At 39.3% G+C, this 26,007-nt stretch overlaps 1 protein-coding gene across 2 annotated transcripts in view; it reads left to right on the forward strand.

Moving 5' to 3' along the window:
- The window catches only part of raver2 (ribonucleoprotein, PTB-binding 2), a 94,329-nt gene that overhangs the window by 54,515 nt on the left and 13,807 nt on the right, over positions 1-26,007 (forward strand). The window contains exons 5-13 of one of the 2 annotated variants that reach the window (XM_038715318.1): positions 6,564-6,755; positions 12,369-12,501; positions 15,871-15,953; positions 16,070-16,168; positions 20,309-20,420; positions 22,061-22,410; positions 24,035-24,143; positions 24,891-25,072; positions 25,781-25,891. In XM_038715318.1, the coding sequence (XP_038571246.1) occupies positions 6,564-6,755; positions 12,369-12,501; positions 15,871-15,953; positions 16,070-16,168; positions 20,309-20,420; positions 22,061-22,410; positions 24,035-24,143; positions 24,891-25,072; positions 25,781-25,891 (1,371 nt within the window). The remainder of the gene's footprint in view (positions 1-6,563; positions 6,756-12,368; positions 12,502-15,870; positions 15,954-16,069; positions 16,169-20,308; positions 20,421-22,060; positions 22,411-24,034; positions 24,144-24,890; positions 25,073-25,780; positions 25,892-26,007) is intronic. The other variant, XM_038715319.1, reaches the window with a different exon arrangement.

Raw genomic sequence — 26,007 nt, forward strand, 5'->3', positions numbered from 1 at the left:
ATTATTTTTACAGAACATCATTCCTAAACATCTATTGCTTATGAACACTCTTTACCTAATGTCTTACTGTCGTCAACTGCAGTGTGCCGTAAAACCTTCTTCCTGCCCTGTGCACATCTATTGGAACTCAGCCCTCTTGTCACTTTTCCTCTGTTCAGAGTACACTTAACCTGTGGCCTTGGCCATGAGCGCTATAATTCTGCTACCCACGAAAGGGCCCTCTAGGCAGCACTTCAGTTTGAGTCAGCCAGGAGAAATGGACAGAGGAGAGGGTAAAGAATGTCAACCATATTAAAGGGAAGGACAGCAAGATGGAGACAGTAAGGAAGGCTTGGGAGGAGGGAGGCCGGTGTTGAGAATGCCAGACCTATTAGAGAGAGGATGGAGTGAGGGAGGAGAGGGCTGACAGTGTCATTCCTAATAGGGGGAGGGAGGGAAATGGGGAGAGATGGAGAGCTGAAGTGAAATGGTGAAGGGAGGTAGACTGTCAGTCACAGTAAGAAGATTGTTGGCATATTTGCAAATGTAAATTTAATAATGATAGCTGAGTGCAAGTTAAAAACTCACATTTACTTTGAGAGAGAAGAAAACGAGAAAAGAACAAATTTAGTCAGTAGTATACTAATCTGTAAAAGGATGAAGATGTATATGACTTAACACAGTTAGGGAAGAACATTACGATGGATGTTACAGAAATGGAGTACGGATGGAGACAGGTTAATAAATAGAATTCCATACACACTCTACAAGCCACAGGGCAAATTGATGCCAGACTGAGCAGAGACTGTAACTCTTGTCTGGCACACATATAATTGTTACATACAGTAGATGTCAAGCCTCACACCATGTTTATTTCGTTTTCCTATTTTCCTGCATGTTCTATAGCAACACCTGACTGGTCATTTGCCACCATTAGGGCCGCAGATTATGGTCACACATTGCACAGAAGAGCACTGTTAAGAACAACAGAACTTTATTTTTTCATTTTGGTAAATAGCTTATAATTTCCAAAGATACACAATATATATTTACATGATAATATATATACAATATTGCACCAAAGATTTAGAACTTTTCCATTTGACATTATGGTGCAGCCTTTGCAACAAAACAAAGCTCGTTCTTTGTTGTGAAGATTCCTCATAATATACTGCCCAAGGGAAAAGTAGGGCTGAAGTGTTTTTTCTGCTTATATGCAGGTAAAAGAATAAAGCAGTTCTTACCACACTATCGTGAGTTAATTACAAGCTTTTACATTTGCTGTTTTCAACACCTGGTGCAGTGTTGGACTTTTAAGTCATTCCAGAAGATGCTTTTTTAAAAAAGAAACAGGTAGCAGAACAGCCACAGTAGCAATAATGTCTAGTTACTGGCGACAGTGTTTAATTGACAAGCACAATCTAAAAGCATCACAGCGGCGACAGCTAAGAAACAAAGATGTCAATTACATAAAAAATACAAGGTCCTCAAAGTTTTCCTCAGAACCAAGGGACACAAAATGAGGTGTATAAGACAGCAGTAATTCTGGATTCATGTAAATATAGGATGACTAAGAAGAGGATAGCATGGATTGCAAAACAAATCATAAATTAGACACAGATGGACAAATGGATGAAGATTGATAAAAAAGATGGATAGACCAACTTACAAATGAGCACTTTTCAACAATGAACCAAAGAGGCTGCGAGAGGAAAAACAGCGTATAATGCGCGTGCACGCACAGACAGACAGACAGACAGACACATATTTGTTCCACTATCCCATCTTATTGACAAAATGCATTTCCTGTAACCTTAACCATCACAACTACATGCATAACTTTAACCTTAATACATTATTACTTGAACCCTAAAACCAAGTCTTAACCCTTTAAAAACATTCTCTGACCGTGAGGACTTTTTTTGTCCCCATGGTGACATGAATCCCCATCTGTAGCGTGCATTTGGGTTCAAGTATCTACCAGGATATAAAAACATGAAGCACATACACAGCTCATACAACTCTCTTCATAAATATCTTTTACAGTTAAACTTCTCACTGTTACAGGTCATGTACCTTTCTGCACAGACAGCTGTGACAGGGCTGTTGTGACCCCATCACACTCAGTTCAGACAGCTGATGTGGCCATTTAAACTCTGTCAGACGCACACATACATACACTCTCAAACACACAGGGCTGTTCCACAGTCTTCAACCTGCCAGTGACTCAGTCAGCATCTCTTGGCTGGGGACCACGACCTGGGGTCAAGAGCTGTCACTAATAGCTAGCTTAGCATCTTTGGTTTCTGCACTCTTACACACATACTCACATACAGAGACAATACTGTACATTCTGGATTTTGGAAAAAGACCTTTTTTTCACCACATTGATTGTTTTGTCCTTTACAAACTTCTCCTCATGTGCTGCTAAAATTCACCAGCATCCCGCTGGTGCTAGCACTGCAAATGTTAGTCACACTCGGCAAACCAATATTTAATTAATATGGTGTCTAATGCAAAAAAGTTGAACTCGACACATCAAGTTACCGAGATACATTATGCAGGTAAGATAACTCTAGGCTTAGCATGTCTTGTGATATGAGGTTTATTAACGGCAAACCCCTAGAAGAATTTGCATATACGGTCTTATATTTCTATGAAAGAATTTCTATGGCAGGTTGTCATACTGTATAAGTAAAATAGGGGTTGTCAACTGCTGTTATGCTAAAATTCAAGTTGAGTGCCACTGCACTTTAACTTGACTCATTTGGCAGATGTTTGACTATGTTGTCAAAACCTGGGATGGCAAGTAATGTTTCAGTACAAGTCAAGAGAGTATGATGTAACAAAATACGCTAGCTTAGCTTTATTTCCAGCACACCGAAGAATAATGCTATCAACATTATGCAGAAAGTTAGATTTATTACTCTGCATGTACATGAAATCAATCTTTCTCTCGTGTACAATACATAAAGTTGATATTCAGCACTGTGGACAGTGAAGGCCTCATTACACCACTATAACTACCAAAAAAAGGGGCAATATAGTTTATAAGCATGTTGTTGAAAGAACCGAGCTGAACAAAGTTTGCACAGATGCCTCAGCCTCTGTATATAAATGCCAGTTTCACATCAGTCAGTCTAGCCTAAATCATGATATCCATTATATGAATAATAAAATATAGAGTGATCATAAGTGGATCCATCATGACAGGAAAACTTGATGTGATTTACACATCATACTGTGGACTGATGCAATTGGGTTAGTCTGTTATTCCATCTTCACTACCTGTTACGTGAAAAGCATGGAAAACATTCTGTTAATTACACTGATGTAGGTAATTATACTTTGCAGGAGAGGTTTTTGATTTATATCCCGGATAATTTACAGAATGAAGGCTGAAGTACCAAATTTATGCAGTTAATTACTATTTAATTTTTCTAACTTATACCTTGAGGACACAGTAGAGCAACATCCTTACTTTACAAAATGAAGTAAAAGATATCCGCAACACTAAAGGGCTTGTCAAAAAAAAAAAATTTTTTTCAATTTAACAACCAGTTTGGCATTATACTCCTCAAAATATGATGTGCCCTGCCACACAGGCCCCGATGCTGCACCCGCACTGCCGCAGCTGATTTTCTGCTTTGGCTCTTTCCTGTCAGTACAGTTTTTAAATACCAGTGACTTTTGTACAGATTCTGAATTCTTATTAAACACCATCAAGTGAAACATTGCACACATGACACGTGATACATTGTCATCCTCAAACCATGTTGATATGGTCAATGCTACTTTGTTGTTACAATGAACATTACATGTTGACTCTGTATGGTAGCTACTGTCTCCTGCCTGGATAAGACAGCAGCAAAAATTTATTTATTTGTATTTTCAGAGGATACACGTGGACATAAAGGGAGAGAACCAAACAACAGCTGACATATACAAAACACAGAAGGCACATGCCTGCTTTAGATTTACATAATTGTTTGTGCAGATCTCAGTAACGATTGAATATTTTATAAAGTGAGTGTAGCTGGAGAACAATTTGAGTAGAGAAGTCTCAGTCAGTCTTCACATCATTACTCACACATGAACACGTACACGTAGTTGATGATAGTTTGAATACCATTTGCACACAATCTAATTTAAATCCAATTTAATATATAATGTATGTATTTGCGATTTACCCACGTCTGCTCTGGTCTTATTTGTTGTGTGTACACACAAAAATAATGATTAGCACGTTTTTATATTTTCACTCCTGTCTTTTCTAGTCCCATATCCTCCATCAACCTTCCCTCACTCTCTTCACTTAATCAATCACTGATGTTGTTCTCTTTCACTCCTCTTTCCTCCTCCTCCTCCTTTCGTTTTTCTCTCAACCCCCTCCTTACTCCCAGCCTCTCCCCCTCTTCCATCTATCCATCCATTTCACAAGAGGTAGAGTGGTTCAGGTTATTTCCATACATTTGCTTAATGTATGCCGATGATAATAGCCTATCGACCTACTCCTCCACACATACATTTGTTTTTCTCCGTCCCTCCCACCCTCCCTCCCACCATCCATCCCTCCCACCATCCATCCCCTGTTTAGACCGGAGGGACAGCAGACAAATGAGTGGGGGGATGGACTGAGGGAGGAAGTGGAGGGCTACTTGATTGAGGCTGAGAAAGTACAAATACATTTCACTAATACAAGTCCAAAATAGATTGTTCCAGATATATCAGTATCTGCAACAATCTGTTTTCGGCATATATATCAACATGGCCAAGTTACCAACCTATCTCTACTGAGTGTTTACCACAGTGTCTCAACAGAATTTACAATTTGTCACTTGTATAGAAATTTACAAAAAAATATAATTAAGTATGACCTAAATTAAATAGATCAGGTACATGTGATCTGTGCAGCAGTCTCAAATAGTGGACATATCCTTTGAGCGGTAAAATAAATCAAGCACTACTCATGTCATTTTTCAGTATTTCAATTTAATTCAGCCACTGCTAACATTAGGTCATGTGGTTTGTTTTAACCATAAGCCATTAGCTTTTACCAGCCAATACCATCCATTAGCTTTAAGCTATTAGCCTGCCTGCATTATTTAGCTGCTCATCACAAACGGAACTGGACCCTTATGACAGAAAAGTCTGTCTTTTTCAGAAGTAATGGGACTGGTCAGTAGTGCTGTGTGCCCGGGAGAGGTCTGTTTATTGACCAGTAACCTTAAAGAAAATGTGAAAACATTGTTCCATTAACTTTCCATGTTGGATAAAGACCAGAAATGCAAGGTACAAGAGGTACAAGGTACGTTTATTTATCATGAAGATCAATGATAGGAAGTAGTAGCCATTAAATTGGACAGGAGAATATTTGGTTTGGATCAGTCCCCTTTTTGGTTGGTTTTACACAAGACTGATGTTTGTAGTTGTGGAAGGTCACTACCTGGAGCAGTGCAGGATGAGCATACATCATGTTATTTTTAATCTATCCTTTTTAACAAAGGGAGTTGAGACTAGCTCTCTTTTTCAACTCCACTCCAACACAGTTATGTCAGTTATTGTCTGTCAGAGCTTATTTTAGAGGATTAATATTATCAGTCAGTACATTTGCTGCTGCATAGTGAAGAAAAAAGACACTCTGAAACACATTTACTCCATTAAAACAGCTCTTGGTGATAATGTCTATAGTGGTATATTCATTTTTTATTCCTGCAGATAACTGGTGAAGTCTGAAAGGGAAAGAAATGGGCAGTAGACATTAGGGTGTAGTGAGTAAGATGTTTTGTCAGGATTTAACAATCATCCAAGATAAAATACATCATAGATCAGGTAGAGATATCTGTTTCTCCCAGTGGCTTCAGTGGTTCATGTAATGTTTTGTGTTAGTGCATAGTTCTTGTTTCTTCACCACTGCTATTGCTGTATACATCCACAGTGGTTATCATTTTCATTTGGACCACTTGCTCCTGAGCATAAACATCTCCAGTGAGCAGTGGTGGAAGATGTACACTTTTTTACAAGTAAATGTTCATTCAAAGTCCTACTTAATTGAAAGTACAAAAGTATTAAATAAGTGTAAATAATACTTGTATCAAAGTACATGTACTGTACTGTAGCCCAGTGGTTCCTAATCTGGGGGTTGGGCCCCCAGATTAGGAACCCCTCAGGAATAAATCTGAGGGGCCATGAGATGATTAATGGGAGTGGAAAGAAAAAAAAAGTTCTGACACACACAATTTTATTCACTTCTCAGACATAGCTTTAATGTTTGCTGTTTGCTGCACACAAAAAATGCACAAATGTACAAGAAAAAAAAAACTTAAATTCTCGCTGAGTTTTATAAAGTCACAAATTTATGGGGGAAAAAAATACTGTTATTCAGATGTGTTTGTGTTATTAAAGGTTCTGAACTTTGTTAAATAAATGTTAATAACAAGAGCCATCACGTCTAAGCTACTTTCACCCGTCAGTATTATGAGATACTTCCTTCTGTTAAAAGCTTTTTCCTTAATTAAAAAGGAAGTTATCATAAATTAATGCTGATTTGTTTTTATTGTTTTTTTCTGTTGTCAATCTTCCAGCTTGCTCAGGATGAAGGCAGCCCAGTCCGAGGCTTCGGTGTGGTGGAGTATGAGAGCGCAGAGCAGGCAGAGGCTGTGCTGATAGAGATGGACCGAACACTGGTCGGAGGACAGGAGGTCCGTCTGTCACTCTGCACTCCCGGCACCTCAGGGAGAAGCACCCTGGCTGCACTCATCGCCGCCCAGGGTATGGTGAGTATGATGCACACAACAGCAGTAAAAAGGATATCATAAGCACATACCCATGCATACTGTATACCCCTGCACAGGATTAAATCATGCAGAATCCCAGTTCAGTTGTCAAAAGACTGATGTACTAATTCACAAATAGTGAATCTTTGAGGATATCGTGCTATTTCATCTTTTCAATTCAAATTTATTTATATAGCGCCAATCCACAACAACAGTTATTTCATAACGCTTGTTATTATTTACAGAGACCCAACATTTCCCACCATGAGCAAGCATTTGGCGACACGGGCAAGGAAAACCTCAAGCAGAACCATGGCTCAGGGTGGGGGCGATCATCTGCCTTGACTGGTTGGGGTTAAGAGAGAGTGCGAGAGAGGGAAAGAGCGAGAGAGATGGCAAGAATGAGGGAGAGAGGGTTCAGGGGATAGCAGCCAACACAATATCCACACAGAAATGCACAGTAAAGGTAATAGTAGTACAGACTGACTGACTAATAATGGTACAGATATTTATGGTAATGTTAATAATAACAATATGACTAGTAATAACAATTATATCATGAATCTACAGAATTATCAGGCAAGCACAGTAGTTTACCAGCCACCAAATGTTAGATTGCAAATGTGTCACTGGGGTCCTCAAGAGGGCTTTCCCCTTTGCTAATGTTTTGTTATGAAGACTTACAACACAACAAAGGATAACTTTCGTTATTTTTTTTTATGATATTTTTACACTTTCAGTGTCTAATTTCCAAAAAGGTACGTAAAACATTCAGCATAGCAAAACATAGCTTCCTTCCATAGAACCATGGCCGTTAGCAAAGCCAAGTAAATCACACATGTCATCTCCCACCCACTGTACAACCTGTACAAACTGCTGCCCTGTAAAATAAACCAAGCAAAGCATTCATTCAACTTAGATATTAGTTTTCCAAAAGAGGACTTCAAAGCACAATTATTATTTTAATAGTTATAGCACTGTTTTACAGTTCTTGCCTTTTTGGTATGTGTTCATATTATACACTTACATGAACTGCCGCAGTTTTATCATGAAGGGGAATGATCTTACAAATGATGAATGATCTTCTTGGCTCTAAAGCTGTTATAGAGATTGGAGAGTAGTGATGAAAACTTGCCTCACAGGGGACCTTAGGAGTAGTACCTACAGGGGGATGGTGCTGGTGGGCTGGAGGTGGGGCTTATGAAATGCTGGATGAACAGAAACATTTTCTGGTGAGCAATGAAGCATCTGGCTTCGCAAGAGCAGAGCAGCTTGGCTTAACTGTATTGTCCAATTGCAAGGGGTGTGTTAGATATATGTTGCTTTGAGTAGAGTTTGTCCCATGTGAGCATAGCAGCGCATAGCCTGAACAAGCTTGCAGACTTTAGTGCACTTCGTGAAGAGCTTATTATATACTGTTACACACACAACAGTGTTAGTTTTTCGTTAGCAAACATTGCATTTAAAATCAGTAACTGAAATTACTAGATCCAGCTGCACTTCAGACAGAAATGTGAATAAGAAGATAAAAAAAAAAGGGGCGGGAGCATATGTCTGTTTTGCAGGGATGATTTGGCGAAACAATCTTCTTCATATAAACATTTTCTCAAATATGGAAATATTTACACTGTTTCATCAAAACAGGAGACTTCCCAGACTTTCCACTGGTACATCTACTTGTGAAGCCAGTACCTCCTTGTAATTGTACATCCAGCATTCATATATACTGAGGTTTGACATGGTGCACATGCATGTACACACCATAGTTTAAATAGTCTTTGTAGCTGTGGTATCCCTTCTACACTGTACTGTGGTAGCAGAGAGGCACTGACATGATAATTATAGTTCTGTAGACTGATTGGGCTCCTCCACTGTCTCCTGCTGCCTGAAATAAACCAAACTTGCAGCCCGCGACACAGTATGACACACACGCGCACACACACACACACACACACACACACAGAGTCTGTTGTGGAAAAGGAACAGTGCTTGCTCATTTTCATGGGTACATGGATTTATTAATGATGTACTCACAGGTACAGAATTTAGATCCAAACATGGGTAAGCAAACATTTCAAGCTGAGTTTCAATGCTTTGGCAATCAAACTCTGAGTGCTGACAGCTTTGTGTATTAGGGAGTGAGAGAAAGCAGGGTTTTCTATTTAATGTACAGTATGTAAGCCAGTACAGTAAAATGTAGATTTAGTAGGATTTCTTATGGGTTTTAAAATAGCTTTACCAGTAAGCTGTAATAATCTGAAGTTAATGATGGCACTATTTCACAATGTCAGTAGTAATTTGGGAAGAACAGCCTGTAGTCACAAAATACAACAATTTTTTCCTGAAATCCTCAATTATATTTTCACACGAATTGTAGGTTTATGGTTCATTATGAGTTACCCATAGGCCAAGGAAAACCATTACAGCTTGCTGTTTTACCTTCATCTGATGATAAATATTTCTGATTACACTAATTGAGCATATGGAGGGCTACAATTAAAAGTGAGTTTGTGGCTTTTAAAGACCTGACTGCAATACTATTAATCTGTATATATTGACCAACAATTATATTAGCCCACGGCTCTCACTTTCCGATTCTTAAATTTTAAACTGCTCCACTGCCACTTTAGATTTTTTTGAAAATATGTCTGACAGCTGGATTCTGTGACATTGCTGAGCAAGTTGCTGTTACAGAGCAAGAATTGTCAGGTGCAAGGTGCAAGTAAAGACCTCGCAGCCTTGAGATAGAGGGGTTGAAAATTACAGGTTGAAAAGCAGAGCAGCAGCTGAGCAATGGTCAAAGAGTCTGAATTGCTACGAATGGGATGAAAAGATGTGAGAGAAAATGTGTTTCTGAATAAATTATCTGAGGAAGATGAGGCAGACGTGAAGAGGAAGTAAGATATAAACACAGTGAAAGAAAAGCGGACGGGGGTTGGTTGAGAAAGAGAACAGAAAATGGAAGGACAAGGACAAGGGAGAGGTAGAGAGACAGAAAACGTTTGAGTCAGTGAGGACTGCAAGGTTGGGTTAGTGCCCCAAGGCTCGTTTTAAGATAATTGCAGTGAATGTGAACAGCTGGTAAAAGAAACATCAGACCTTCAGAAAGAGATCAAGACCCACTCCTGGGTACAGTTTTCCTCTGAGGCAATTCTCTCCTTCTTCCAGTTAGTGAATGTGAGTGTGAATGCTGAGGACCAGATGGCCTCCGCCTCCCTCCTCCTTTCTTCTCGCTCCATCTCTCTCCTTACGCGATACTTCTCGCCTTCCCTTCTTAGCGGCTTCCTTACCTCCATAGTGCGTGGGTGTGGCTGGATTCAGTTCCAGTAGCCAAACAGACTGATGCATGATGACATTTTCCCCAGCAGAAAGAAAAGGAATGAGAGCGTTCTCCCCCTCCTTCTGTCCTTCTCCTCTCTCTCTTTCTCTTCTCTTGAAAGACGCTGTCAGCTACAACTGGCCTTGTTCAAAACCCGCACACACACAGGCCAATTTTCCTTGCTGTAACACACAAATACATATACTGTATGTGTGCACCAGACTCTCCTATTCCTCTCTTGCTGACAGGCTGGAGTCAGACCCACTCCATTCCCGTCAGTAATGCTTCTCTTCAGGAAGTGACAGGGGAGGAAACAAGGTTGACTTGAGCTGAAGTCATGCTGTAGCTCAGGGGCAGACGAGGAGGAAATATCACCATCCTGCTAATGTTGTTTTAAATAGCCGTGTCTTTGGCCCAGCCAGCGAGTACACACATCTAGTGCTGTGGAGGATCTACCAGGGCATGGGCTGCTCCATTTGATTTGTTGCTGTCTAATTCAATAGGATTTTATTTGAGTCTGATGAATTACATTTTGCAGCGTAATGGGTGATTGAATTCTTATTTGGGAATGTGCCTAACAGTGTGTCTTTCAATTAAAAGCGAGTCAGCAGAGAAAAGAGTAAAACCTGTCTTTCATGTGTGCTATTTGTTTTGTGTGTATATAACATAATTAAATAGAATATGCTCATTCTGTGACACAGTCAATACTAAAACCTGAGAAAAGCCAAACAAGCAGGCTAAAACAATAAAGCGAGCAGTGCTAAATAGATGCATACTGTAGACTGCTGGTTTTAAGTGGAGCTGCAAGCTGAAAACATAAATCGATAACTTTAGAAGCAGTGGTACAGTCACTGTTTTCCTCTTCCGATGAATGATTAAGACCTTGAACCATATACCAGCTACAATTCCAGCAGAGTACCTTTGTTAGATGTCATACCCACCACTCTCTCCATTAAATTCTCTCTACAGAATTTATTCAGTCTCTATAGTGTTAACTGTCTAAAGCTGTCATAAAAGTGAAAAATACCAAAAGAATAATTTTTTTAAAATGTGAATGATAAGGATGACTTGTACATAGTGTGTCAATCACAAGAGACCGGATCAAAGCTTCAAATGCTGCACATTAATAAATCAATTTCAAATGGCATATTTGACTTAGAAGAGATGCTTCCAAGCTATATGAGGTACATTACTTTGTAAGAGAGGAAATTCCTCTCGTAGTCTGCATCACCTTTCAAATATCTGAAGTATCTGAGTCTGTAACATTTCTAGGTTCATCTATCTTTATACATTATGTAGCTTTTAAAATCTCTGTCCACATGATGAAGCAAAGTCTTTTAAGGTCCTGAAAACCAATTTTCTATATAACCCTTGTCCATGATAACATGAACCAAGGCATTCTCCATAAACACAAAATTTTGCTGGTTTGTTTTTACTGAGCTCTTCTTGCTGGTTTGAAGGGTGTGTAAAAAAAAAAAGTGATCTCATATTTCTCTGCACCAGTCAGGATTCAGCAATACTTGAAACAAAATCTGATGACAGTTGTTAGGTTGTTTGCTTATATTGCCAGACCACTGTCAATAAAATCTGATGAATCCACACCCACACAGTCCTTGTTATGTAGATTACACACCTAATAAATAATACAAAAAAATACTACAAAAAAATTTGGAATCGGGTATTTAATTTACTTAGAAATACAATTTGAAACCATGTTTTTAATTTCTTGTCTCACTCGCTTTTCTCTTGTGATAGGTTTGTACACTGTAAATATGGTTTGTAAGATAGTCATAAGATTGTCCTTACTAACATTGTGTATTCACACCTCAGCCAGATTGCAATATTGCAGCAGATTGCTGCAAGTTTTACAGACCGTCTCAAGGTTTTCTCCAAACATGATGCCGACGTGTAAAATTGGCAGAGAACTTATGAATTAGTTTGTCTGAAAGGTGGCCTCTGCTTTTTCTCAAGTTTGTGCTTTTTCCTCCCAACTTCTCTCCTGCCCCACACACACACACACACACACACATACACACACACTTCCCTTTCCTCCTCCTGCTCCTTTTCTGTTTCTCAAATAGCTCTCTTTTTCTTGCCTCTTTTCTTTTGTCTCCCAGATCAGCTCCCCTCTGCTGACATTGCAGACATATTCCGATGATGTAAACTAGTGTAATGATTACCACAGCCATCAGGGACTCTTAATGACAAGATCAAAACACATACTCTACACACACACAATCCCACTTTTCTTCCTCTAACTCGTGTATGTGTGTGTGTGTTTTGTTGTTCTCTAGATTCTGACTAATAGGAAAGGTCTGCTACCAGAACCCAACCTAGCCCAGCTGTTGACCAGTATGACCAACCCTGCAGCCCTGCAGATCCTCATGAGACCGTACCACACTGGGAAAAGAGGAGGTATGACAGGAGGTGAATCACAGTAACAAGTGCTGCTGCATGAAGCATGGATCAGCTTTCTATTTTGTTTTCTTAAAACTGAAACAGCAGAAGTTATGACATATACATTATTTTAACGCTGTCTGAATTTGTAATATACCCAGTATTTTTTTCATGATTTGTTTTTGTCCACTGAATCATACATAATGACTTTCATCAGCATATATAATGTAGTGTTCAACACCTTGGGCTCTTAGTGTAGATCGAGTACAATAAACTTTTACTGGCAAATCTCATCGCTTGCCCTGAAATACTGTATAAAGAGCTGAAATGGATGGGAGTGCACTAGAGAGGAGTGTAGATAGAGATCAACAGGACACATAGGTATGTACATAGGTTTTTACCTTCTGACTTTTATCAAAGAATTATTGTTATTTTGCACTGTTCATTCAACTGGGAGTGTTTGTCAATCCATACATAACATTGTCTATGGAAAAATCCCTTTGACATCAAGACCAGGGGGCACAAGAAGTAGCTCCTCCCATTTCTCAACTCTATTATTATTAAAAAACAAACATGCAGAATCATAATTTGAAGCTTATTGAAATGCTAACATCTCTTAAAATGCTTTCTGCTTATTATATATTTTGCAGCTGGTGCAGATCCCTTACTAACTTTTAGCTAAAAACTTTCAACCTGAAAATAGCATCCATCCACCCATCGTAAACCGCTTATCCTGTGTACAGGGTCGCGGGGGACTGCAGCCACTCCCCTGAAAATAGTATATTATATGAAATTTGCATATTTGCTGCAGATTTTGAATAATCTTTCAAAGCAAGTCAGCATCCTGAACTTGTTCTTTTGAATAGTCTTTCTGCTGCTGAAGGGCTTGGATGATTATCTAAGATCCACTGTACGTGTCTGACCCTCTGTTAGGCCCACCTATATACTGTAATCACCTCTTCAACGGCTTCATTATATGATAAATGGCTAATCAGGTATTAAAATGAAATTGTGTGACATTAGCGGAACAAATGAGAACAGGAAGAAGAGAAGATGGGGGGGAGCTCTCTTAAAGAAGAGCACACACAATTAAAGTCTAAAATTAGGACCTTGATTAAATGTTAAACTTTCTCTACCTATTCTGGTGGAAGCTACCATTAGCATTGACGCTCACATTTATTATGAGAAGACCTTGTCATTCACACAAAAGCCAAAGAAAGGGGCTGTACATGGTATGTGTGTAGCTGTGGGTTGGTAATCACCTGAACGTGTGGGACGCCTTGTGACCAGTTTTGCTGATATGAATCCCAATCGGGGAAAATGTGTTCAAGTGTGTGAACTTGGGCAAACTCTCTGAAATTTTGGAAACCTATACAGTTTTCTCAGTAAGTCAAAAGCTTTAGCTTAAAAACAACAAAACATACTAGTTAGATTCAATAAGTGCCAGTCAACACAAACTTACTTCTTCTTGTTGTGATGGTGAAGTGATGGAAAGAAATATTGTTTAACTGCTTGTCAAACATCGGTTCAATTACAATTATTCACCACTAAAACAAAAACCAAACATAGTGTTGAAATAGTTGAAACAAACCACATTTGGTGGTACTTCTTCTTCCCCCGACTTTGAACAGCATGAACTGCAGTTCGGAACAGTTGTTTATTCATTACCTGATTCTTTTTTGAAAGAAAAGATGACAATTATTGTGCACAAACATGCACAGCTGTAACCAGTTCATTATATTTGTCACAAACCAAGCCTTTATCACAGCTCTGCAGCGAGCTGAACACACTTCCAATAAAAGTTAAAGACCGCAGTTGGCCTTTGAGTTTTTTTGCTTGAAGGAGAAGAAACTGTGAAAATGTTATCAGACAACAAATTCAATAATGGTGACTACAAATGAGAAAATGATGAGATACTATGAACAAGAGATAAACCAAAGGTATTATAAAAGAAAACAGGATTCACTGAAGTATAGACTAACTCTAAAATGAGTTATTGTCTCTCATGCCTGAAGAAGCACAGAATCATCGGTGAAAGATCAACATTAAATCCCTGTAGGAAATCAGTGGTGGAAAGTAACTAAATACATTTACTCAAGTTCTTGTACTTTACTCGAGTATTTCCATTTTATATTAGTTTATTTACTTAAATACTTATACCACTGCATTTCAAGGCAAATATTACACCTTTCATTCTGCTACATTTATTTGATAACTTGACTTTGCAGATTCAGATTAATAATAAAAATTTAGAATATTATAGTTTAAGGTAAAGCTGCATAAGTATTTAAAATCACCCAAGGTACTAGGTAGTTTATTAGTCATTATACAGCACAAGGCCGCATAACGAAATGAATTGTGTAGTTCCTTCATGCTACACACACAACATATTAAGTGTAGGCCTATTAAAATATGGTAACATATAAAATAAAACAGTAGAGTAGTTATTTACATAGGCTACACGTATACACCCTAAACATTCCACAGTGCATTTTTTGAATTTGCATCTGGGGTAAATGTAAACAGCCTTTACCAGCTGTAACACTAAAGAGATGTAGCTACACATTAATGCATCAATAATTATTATCCAGTAATAGGATCATACATTTTTTCTGAAATGGGCTTTTCAGCATAATGAGTACTTTTGGTACTTCTAGAAGTGTACTTGAAGTAACCACTGCCGTACCGCCATACTCCATGTAAAATAGTTTTATTTCTGCATGTAGTTATATAATTCTTTGTAGACATTTGCTCTTTAATCTCATTTTACAACCCATGTCATAAAGAAATGACAAATAGATCTACATTGTAACCTCACAGGGAATATGTTGTAATTTTCTTTTAACTGCCTCATCAGTTATTCAACACAATTTACTACATCTCTCTTGAATTTTTGCATTTTACAGATACAGAAAAAAAAAAATGAATTGTGAAAAACAACCAGTGAGTTGCTGAAGCTAGTTTTTGTTGTTTTTGAGGAAACTGTCAGTACCATTGACACTTAATAAAGACAGACTGTTTGAAGAAGTTTGAATTTTGCATTCTTCTGCTATTCTTTTCTCTATTGATATGGTGTTGTTTGTTTGAGTCTCTTTTCAACTGTCTTCACCATCAAAATGTAATTTAAAGTTATGAAGGAAGCAATTTGCTGTATGCTAACATAATATCCCGATATTGCTTTACTTGTGCTTCTTATAAAACAGAAGGCTGTGTGATCCTTTGAAATGTGCTGTAAATGACTGATGGATCGGTTGTCTGACTAATAATCTTGCCTGTGTATGCCTGTTGAGAAAATGATTGATTAATGCATTAGTGGAAACAAAACTTGGAAAAGAAAGTTCAAGCTCAAAGAAAAGCTCTGATTGATGTTTTTTATTTGTTGTTTGTCTGTATTCTTAGGGAAGTACGGGCGTCATGCCAGCTTGCCGTTCCTCAGACCTCCTCTCACCACAGCTCTGCTCACATTGGGAAAAGCACACCAGGTCACAATAACATAAGATACCAATAACACAAAAATACAGATGTGGGATTTTTTTAGTGTGTGTTGATGTCTTTGTTATAATAATAATAATAATTTCTGTTTTCCTTTACCTTGCAGAATGCGATGCTTGGTAACGGACTAGTCCTTCAGAACCTCTTGCATATGCAGCTCGCACAGCAACAGCTTCTACACATCAAAGACAAACGCATCAGCAGTGTAAGATACCTGTTTGTCTCTGTGTGTGTGTGTGTGTGTGTGTGTGTGTGTGTGTGTGTGTGTGTGTTTTTATAATTTGCATAGGTTAGTGGTGAGGGTTATACCACGTTGTGGGCATGTGCTGCTGCTCGTATGAGCCCTTACATTTTCTTCTACAGTACTTGATGCATAATGAAACCAAACAACCCCAAAATCACCTAACCTTGCTGCTTTTCTGTTTAAAGGAAGACCTTGAGGTGTTTCCCTCCACCTCTTGATTTGCATATTTTAAAATGTCTCTGGTATTTTCTTTAATTGCTGGAGTGAAAGTTAAAAGTCACAGTGACTGATGTTTGGAATATTTTATGTTAGAAATTGGAAGATGACAATTCAGAATAAAGAGAAGGAGAATACTGGGTAAATTTTATTCTTCCTCTTTTGACCCAGTTTGGCCTTTTCTTTTCCTTATAATTTATTCTAGCTTTCTAACTTATTGTAATGTAAGGGGATACATATCAATCAATCAATCAATCAATCTTTAATTGTATAGCACTTTTCATATAAGAGCCATGTAACACAAAGTGCTTCACATTATAAAAGCAAAGACAGTGACAGTAATGCCACCCTGACCCACCTACACACACACACACACACACACACACACACACACACACACACACACACACACACACACACTTAAAATGAAGGGCAATAAAAACATGAGGCAAGGAAAAGTTACCATAAATGGCCACTACCATATAAAACTCAAATTTGTAATGAGGAAACACGGTAAGGTAAGGTCTTTAAGGTATTAAAGATAAAGAAACATAATAATGAAGAATTATTTAAAAAAATACTAAAAATAAGATAATAAGAATAAAGGAACAGGAGAATAAAATAGAATAAAAATATATTTTTATAAATAAATGAGTAAACATGATATGTTACTTGTTACAATACAGTTTAGCTAATAATACAGTTTAACTAATAATAACATAATAATAGTTAAACCTTACTGTTTTCACCAAGACTTTAAGGATAAATAGAAAGCTACTACCAGAGGACCTAAGGGCTCTGGAAGGTTCATAAGATAAAAGCAAATCTGATAAATATTCAGGACCAAGACCATTAATAGACTTATAAACTAATAAAATGATCTTAAAATCAATTCTGAAGCAGAGAGGTAGCCATTGCAGAGACTTTAAAATTAGCTTAATGTGTGCTCTCTTTATGGTCCTAAGTCAGCACACGTGCTACTTCGTTTTGAAGCAGCTGCAATTGAAATGTATTCAGTTTTTGGGAGACCAGAAAGCACAGCATTACAGTAATCCATCCTGGAGGTAATAAAAGCATGCACAAGTGTCTCTGTATTGGCTTGGGAGAGAAATATGGTCGCACTCTGGCAATGTTCTTAAGATGATTAATAGCTCTCTTAGTAATGTTTGTAATGTTCTGCGCAAAACTGAGGTCTGATTTAATGATGACTCCCAGGTATTTCACCTTGTCACAGGGATTTAATGACATTTCTTGCAGTTTCACATTGAGTTTCTCTCTCTGAGCATCAGAACCAATGGCCAGTACTTGCGTTTTGTCCTGATTGAGCTGTAGAAAATCCCTGCCACCCTTGACTTGATAACTAAAATACAGTTAAAAATGGCGACTGGTTTTCAGGGGACACTGAAATGTAGAGCTGTGTGTCATCAGCATAACTTTGGAAGTTGATGCTGGGCCTCCTGTTGACATCAGCAAGACGTAGGACAAGGTTTGTGTGAGTAAAAACGTGTGCAAACTTGATAACACCATCAAATTAGCACATAAGCTGATCTACTAAGGGTGTGCATGCATGATGACGTCTTTCAAAAGTGCAAGATTGCACCTGTTGTTAATTTAGTACTTTTGTACTTAATGAATATGCAGTTTGGGACACAAAATGCAAATACATTTCTTTACTACACGCAATGTGATCTACCAAGCCTAAACACTATTTCACGTGAGTGCAACTGCCTCTGTATTTAATACGTTTGAAAGGAAGGTGCAAACCCCAATGCTGTTTAATTAACATTCATGCCAATAAAGCAAATTTCATTTCGATCTCACTTATTTTCTCAGTGAGATAAAAGAATTTAGAAAGCAAAGAGCCCCCAGCTGCAGTAGTGCATGGATCACGCGTAAAATTCATCCAGCCAGAAGGAACGATCACCAACTGACTGTTGGTGATTGTTCCCTCTGGCTGGATGAAGCACGATCTGCTGGCATTACTTCGCGTCTGTCATTCCAGCATACTGTATCTGTTTCTGCTGGGGTTTCCCAAATCAGTTTTTCCATGTGTGCTGGAGTGTGCTGGCCAAGGCAGGTACATACGATTTCCACATACTCGGGACGCACTGAACGAAACAAACCAAGGTTTTTACGCTGCGGCTGCTTTCCCTCCCGACTCTCCATGGCGGAAACCATTAAAACATGCAAAACCCTCATATAAATACTCCCACCTCCATTGTGTTTGCTCCTGTTGTCATCTACGCAATAATTCTTAGTAAATCACCCATAACAGGTACTATAATTGCATGTGCAATATTTTAGAATGCACACGCAATTTAGTAGGTGTAATGCAGAGGTCACTAATTGGAGAATTACTACCTCTTGACGGAGCGTTTCTATTTTAACCCGCACAGCTTCTCTAGCATTTACTGTACTGGTTTAGCAGCGCAGGAAACTCACAGACCAATTGCATGTGTTCCAATCGTCTCATGTGATGCTACTCAGCCAATCAAATCTGCGCATTACGATAAAAATTGCGTGTCGAGTCTGTGACTGAGATACACACCAGACGTTTTGGAAACACAGAGGCAGAGAGGAGACGAAAAAGAAGAGAGATTTCACATGACTTAACTAGGGTTGGGTATCGTTTAATTTTATGATACCAGTACCTTTAAAATGATACCGATACCAATAGAGTAGGCCTACTTCATTCGATACCTTGCATAAAATGCCACCTTTTGAAAGCATAGAAGTTGATTAGCAGCCTATTATTATTTTTATTGTTGTTATGGACAAGGAAGGTTAGCCTATCTATTACATTTTTTTTCTTGTTTCAAATAACTGTTAAACGTATTGGGAAATTATATCAGATCCCTCCTCGTCCTATAATCAGTTCATCCTCATGGGTAGTATTATATGGGGAAAGAATATAGCTTGCAAAATTTTTATATTTAAATGAGAGGAATGAAATAGTTTTGTGACCAAATATTTTGTGGGAAACGAATTCAAGGTAATTTTTTGAACGGAAAATTTCAATAACTTTCATTTACGTTTATTCATTTAGCTGACGCTTTTATGCAAAGCGACTTACATTTGCTATATATGTCAGAGGTCGCACGCCTCTGGAGCATCTAGGATTAAGTGTCTTGCTCAGGGACACATTGGCGGATGTGTCACAGTGGGGAATTGAACCCGGGTCTATCACGCCAAAGCCAATCAAACCAACTACACCTGAAGCAGCTGCAGCCAGCGGCTCCGTGAGTAAAATCAGCTGATCGCTGCTGCACCACAAAAAGCATTTAACTAATAAGATGGAACGCAGTGATGAATCAGTAACAGGTGATATGAATAGCAAATAAAAATGGACAGAGAAGTGTTAAATGATACCAGAAGATGAAACCAACGGAAAGCCAAGCTTGTGGTGATAAGATTGCAACAGTGAGGAATATACCTGAGACCACAGCCGAAGGTGGAGGGGCTGTTAAAATCATGGACTAGGCGCATGCAGGCCTTTTTTAATACAGTTTATGGTGCAGGCACATAAGGGGGAAAAAAGGCGTGCTCTTCTCTTTCGGTGTGTTGCTTGTGTGTTTGGCTGGAAGTAAAATCAAACAAATAGTAATTATTTGCCATGATCTGGTTACAAAAAGTATCGATTGAAGTACTAGTTTGACTGACGTTCTGATTCTACTCGATACTGGGCTGTTTCAGTCAATACCGAGTAGCGATACCCATCCCTAGTTTGCATGATAATTGAACGCTCACTCCTATCTCTCTTGTCATATCTGTTCTCTCTCCACCTTCTCCCATTTTCTTTTGATGACCTTTCCCCTCTCCCGTCTGTTTTCCTTATCCTTCTGTGTTTACACAATGCTCTTCCATCTCCTCCTCTTGCCTCCGCAGGTCTCCAGTCTGCTCGGAGACCCGTCCAGGCTGCTGATGCAGAAAGCTTTGTCTCTGCGGTCTCCAGGTCTTGTGTCGCTGGGGAAAGGCCTCCTGGGAGACTCTCCTACAGGTAAGCATGGCTGAGTATCAGTATGCCCTTGCCAAACTACTTGGTGAAACTACTTGGTGTAACTACTGCAAACTAATGAGACCTATGGTAAAGCAGGTGCAATAAAAGCAGTTCATCCTCTCACGTCCACCAAAAACAGAACCTCTTAGATTTACCCTCATGGTTGAATCTCGACAGCCACCTTGAATGTGCCTCAACTCAAAGTCAATATCCTGTTAGGGATGCTAAGATAAGCAAGCTGTACGAGTATGTAACTTCATATACACACACAAGACAAACCAAGTTTTACTTTTAAGATGAAGCTCACATAAACCCAAGCTGAGACCACCCTTTTCAAGCCATGAAGTGTACATATACCTCAGTATCCCAGAGAGTATTTGCATATATCAGGTACTTCTCTCTGTTGTAAAAAAAATAAATAAAAAATGCTCGTTCTTCTTACTAAAAGTGAAAGAAAAGCAGCTGGTTCTTGAACAATAATTGGTGTAAAAAAAGGATGTAAACACAGAAGAAGAGTGTGATATGCTTGTAAACGTAAATGACTCCCAATCACAATGTGTTAGTGTCAGGTGTCAGAGATGTCCCTCTGCAGATTACTGAATGTTTCACAGTTGTACATTACTGCACAACACATCTAGGAAACTGCGGCACATTTACAATTCCGATCTCTAGCTGAGAAAAACTGTGTTGTTTTAAATGTAAATTATATACCACAGTCTGTGTATCCACAAACACAAACAGTTGTGTGTATGTGTGCGGATGTATTTGTGTATGAGCGTGTGTTCTTCTGATAGTGTGAATGAGTTTGCAATTTTGTGTGTGAGTGTGTGTGTGTCTGTAATGTGAGGCTTTTATCAGTGCATGGGATTGTTAGCTTAAGGCTTTTAGGGGTGATTCTTTTATTGTGCTGTGGAGGCCATTTGTCACAGCAATATTGGATTTATAATAAGTGTGATTGTGTGTGTGTATTCACCTTGTGCATCTTTAAATCCTGCGTGGTCCTGCTTTTGTGTCTGTATATGTTTTTCTTTGCGTGTGTGTGTGTGTGTGTGTGTGTGTGTATATATATATATATATATATGTATATGTATATGTGTATGTGTGTGTGTACATATTTGTGTTTATTAAACCCTGGAGTGAGTGAAATTTTGGGAGTGTGGAGCAAAGCCATAAATAAACATGATAAGTGATGATGTATGAGCAGGAAAGCCATTCTCAAATATTACAGCTGGCTCTACAGAGATGGTCGGGCTGAGCTCTCAGTTTCCAGCCATCTGAATGATTCGTCTCTGCCCAGAGGAGACAGAGACGCTGATGGTCATCAGTGAAAGTCATTTCACGTGTTTATCTGGCATCTCTCCTCTCCTTGCTTTCATTTCCCTTCACTTAATTTCCTTTACTTTACATTGGGCTGTCTTTTATGCCGTTCCTTCCTTTTTTTTCCTTTTTCTTTATCTCCTTTGCTTTCTTTTCTTCTCCTTTTCATTTCCCTTTCTTCTCCTCTTACCTTCTCCTCTCCTTTGTTTCTTCATGTTTCTTTTTCTTTTTGTTTCCTTTCTTTTCCATTCCTTTCCTTCCCGTCCGTTTTCTTCTTTCCTTCTCTTCTCTTTCCCTTCCTCTCCTCTTCTCTCTACTTACAGAGTTGGGCCAGGAGTCAGTGCCATCATCTACCCACAATGCCACAGTAGTGGTATCAGCAGCAGGTGTGATGCCATATCTCCAAGGTCGAGCTGGAGGGGGAGAACAAAACAGCACCCATTCTATCTCCACAAACCCTTGTGCTTCCTCCTCCTCTTCTTCCTCCTCCACCCCCTGTGACAGGCAGCCAGCTCCTCCTGGGACCATGATGAGCTCCCATCTGCAGGGACAGAGCTATTCCTTGGGTATAAGTAACTCAGGCCTTGGCCCGCCTCAACCTATACCCCCTGGAGGAGTTTATACGTCAACAGGCCAGCACAACAGTTCAGATGGCTGCCCCCTGGCTAACATGGTGAGCACAGCGATCACAAATACACACACAGAACACCGCTGGGCTATAAAACCCCACTTCTGCATCTCGCATTATTCTTTGTCACTTCTGAATCTCTTTTGTGTGTCGTTATCTCTTTGAATCTTTCAGGTTGACAGAAAAATAATCGACACATATTTTTGATAATGAGTTTTATTATTATCATTATTATTATCTGAGTGTTTCATTCTGCTTCTCTCTATTTAAAAACATAGTAATAGAGAACTTGATGTATTTTGGACTAGTGGTTGGACAAAACAAGGAAGTCTCTTAGAAATTAACCGTTCACTAAGCCCCGTCCCCCTTAGTTGCTGTTGCTACACTGGTTTCTGTTCAAAATTCTTAGTAATATTTGGAACAATGGGTCCTTAATTTCAGAAAGAGGTAGACACAAGCAGCTTCTCATCACATGCAGACGACCAACTGAAATGACTTAAAACGGTCACTGGCAGATGTTATCAACTGTAGCTAGCTTACTAATTAGGCCAACTCTAGTTTCATGGGTTTGACTTGTTTTAAAAGTAGAATCTTATAAAAGGATCCTAAATGTGCACATAATGGCTAACTTACATGCATGATATTGTGCTAACAGACGGAGTCTAAATCTACATATCCCAGGCAAAAAGTTAAATAAAGAAATGACATAGCCTCACAGAGTAGAGCAAGTTAGTACTAGTAATAAAAGAAAAATACATTATAAAATATAGGAATAAAAGATGTAACACTTTACAAACTTTAATCAAAAGCAGGACACATTTGTGGACTATTTAGTGACATTTTATAGACAGCTCCATTTAAAGAAGAATTGCTTGTTGCAGTTCTATACTATTCTCTCTTTCTACCCCTCTACCCCATCTGTCTCTTGTGGACCAGTATTTATTCCTGATTTAATCTCATTGGGTCTCAATCTCATTCAAAACACACAAGCACGCACATCAAGTGAGTGTATGTATAAACAGTCTCAGTCCCCCAGGGGCTCCTACTTTGGGTAATTCCCATTATGCACTTCTGTCTGCCTCTTCGCTTGCCCAGTCTTCTCTCTTCAGCCCTGTCAGCCTGTCTACCTGCCCCGTGCTTGCCTGTCTGTTCACCTTAATGCCTTTCTGCACACAATGAATGGCTATCTGCTTTTGTGCTCCTCTCTCTTTCACTAGGCCTGGTTTAAATAAAGCACTGCTATACTAACATCATTATCTATAATAAGTCAGTGTACAGAAATAATCACATCGCACTGAAGTTCTTAGGGGAACTGATTCTAGTCCCAGCGCTGCCTTCTCTAAAGTGTCTTTAATGGAGAAAATGTGTGATTAACGGCAAGTACAGTCCTCTCAGATTTCCACAGCCTCTTCTGCACCTCATCAGAATCTTTGCAGCATTAAAAAATTAAAATCCTTAAGTTGTTGTTGGTATGAGTGAGAGTGTAGAAAGGACGTAAAGTAGTGGATCAGAGGTTGAACGGCAGACTGACTATTAGTTAAATTTTCTGTAAAAAAACAACCAAAACTATATGCCTGAAATCTTAGACTGAAGTATGTTTTCTTTGACCTGCAGGACCTGCTAATGGTACTGTGAATAGAACCATTTAAATTTCTTTCTCTCTCTTTAGGTAAGCACTGGTCAAAGCTCTCTGTTGGGCGATCCTCCTAAAGAAGTCAGACTGCCCTCCAATCCTTACCTGAACCTGGCCAGCGTAATGCCAGGGGTGGTCCTGCAAGGTGAGCACACCAGCACACAACAAACAAAGGGAAAACACTTTCTCTTATCCTATTGTTTGTGCAATCAGCTGTATTAAGGTAGCACTCTCAGTACTTTCAAACATTCAGCAAAAGCATATGAATTCCGTAGTGTTCAATGCTTAAACATAGAAATTAAAGTGATCACTCCACTAATATGAAGATGCTGACTTTTTTCAAGTTGATTTTTTTTAACACATTATTTGTACATGAAACAAGTTAGGTTGGCTTATGGGCAAAATCTTTCACCTCTATTAAGAAAAATAGGACAAAACTATATGACTCTCCCAAAAATCTATATTTTGAGCATCAAATACTGTTGGTCTGTATGTTTAGTATGTTAAAAACTCATAGTTTCACCACAACAGCGCTAAATACATTGCTTCTATGTCACACAATCGCCTCTTCATACCTACGGAGCTCGTCCGCAAGCTGAGCGAGGATTGTTTGGTACATACTGAAGATACTGTACAGGGCAAGTCTGGAGAAGGGGATCATGCTCCTGGATCATTCACAGATGTTAATCTAAACAGACTACAGATGCTGTCCTCCATGTAGGAACAAGCTACAAACCGTCCAGGAGCCAAGTTTCAAGGGCACAAGCAGATAGATTTCTGTTGGAGTATTCCTTTGAGATATTTTGCAGTGTTGACACCTATATTAGTGTGAATACCCAAAACATAACTACTTTATTGTGCATCCTTCATGATTCCCTCCACTTTTGCTCAGGGTCAGTGGGGAGTAAAGCCCAGGGAGGACAGCCAGGCTCCGGGCTCTACAGCACCTCAGTTGCTCCCGTCGTCTCCCAGGGCTCTGGCTCCTTCTCCCACAGCGCGGCAGCTACAACAACAGCCCCATACACCTCTGATACCTCCACTGACTACAGCCAATACAACCAGGCCTACACACAGGTACTGCAGCACACACAGACACACTGTACAGAGAATCAAATGAAGAAATATGGTGATAGATGCATTGTGCTAAGTGTTATTTGGCCCAAAATCTAAAAGAGAGGGAAGATGGCTGAATAGATGATGGCTGGATTGATACATAATGAGTGGATGGATGAGTGCAGCAGTGACAGAATGAGCTGTGACTAGAGGAGGCAGGGAGGTGGATGAGATGAGAATGGGTTTGGATATTTGGACAGACAGAATGAGAGAGGATTTGGCAGGGAGTGCTGTCTTTCCATCTGTCCTTGCTCCCCTCCTCTCTCTCAATACTTCACTATGAACAAGTCATGAATCCTCCCTACTGGCAGTTTTCTTTCTTTCTTTCTTTCTTTCTGCCTCCTCCAGCAGCAAGTGACATATCTGATATTTGCAGCGCGATACAATCCCTGTTTTAAATGTTAATTGCAATCTACTTATCCAAACAAATGAATCATGATTAGATAACCAGTAAAATGGTTTGTTTAATTTGTCTGGAAAGACGAGACAAAGGAGAGTAACAGGGGAGGGCCGTCTGCAGGAACAATAGTTAATGAATGACAAAGAAAGAGAGAGAAACAGAAATAAAGGAGTCAAAATCGGCAAAGACAAGAAAATTACTGAGCAAACGTTCATCTGTCTGCTCCAGCCACTCTTCACCTGATGTTTGCTGATGTGTGTGTGTCTTAGGAGGCCATGCAGCAGTGGTACCAGCACTACCAAGCAGCACAAGCTCACACCTACACCACTGCTGCTCCACAGGACAGCACGGCCACAGACTACAGCAAGGAGCACACACAGGTAACACACACACACTCATTTGGAACTGTGTGGGATCATAGCTTCGCACACTGGGACACTGTTCATTTAAAGTCACAGAACGCAGGATCCTCTGGTGGTGGGGGCAGCTCAGAATA

The sequence above is a fragment of the Micropterus salmoides genome, unplaced genomic scaffold (genome assembly GCF_014851395.1).
Source record: "Micropterus salmoides isolate LMB-PRFRI ecotype aquatic unplaced genomic scaffold, ASM1485139v1 Ms_hic_scaffold_13, whole genome shotgun sequence".
NCBI lineage: Eukaryota > Metazoa > Chordata > Actinopteri > Centrarchiformes > Centrarchidae > Micropterus > Micropterus salmoides.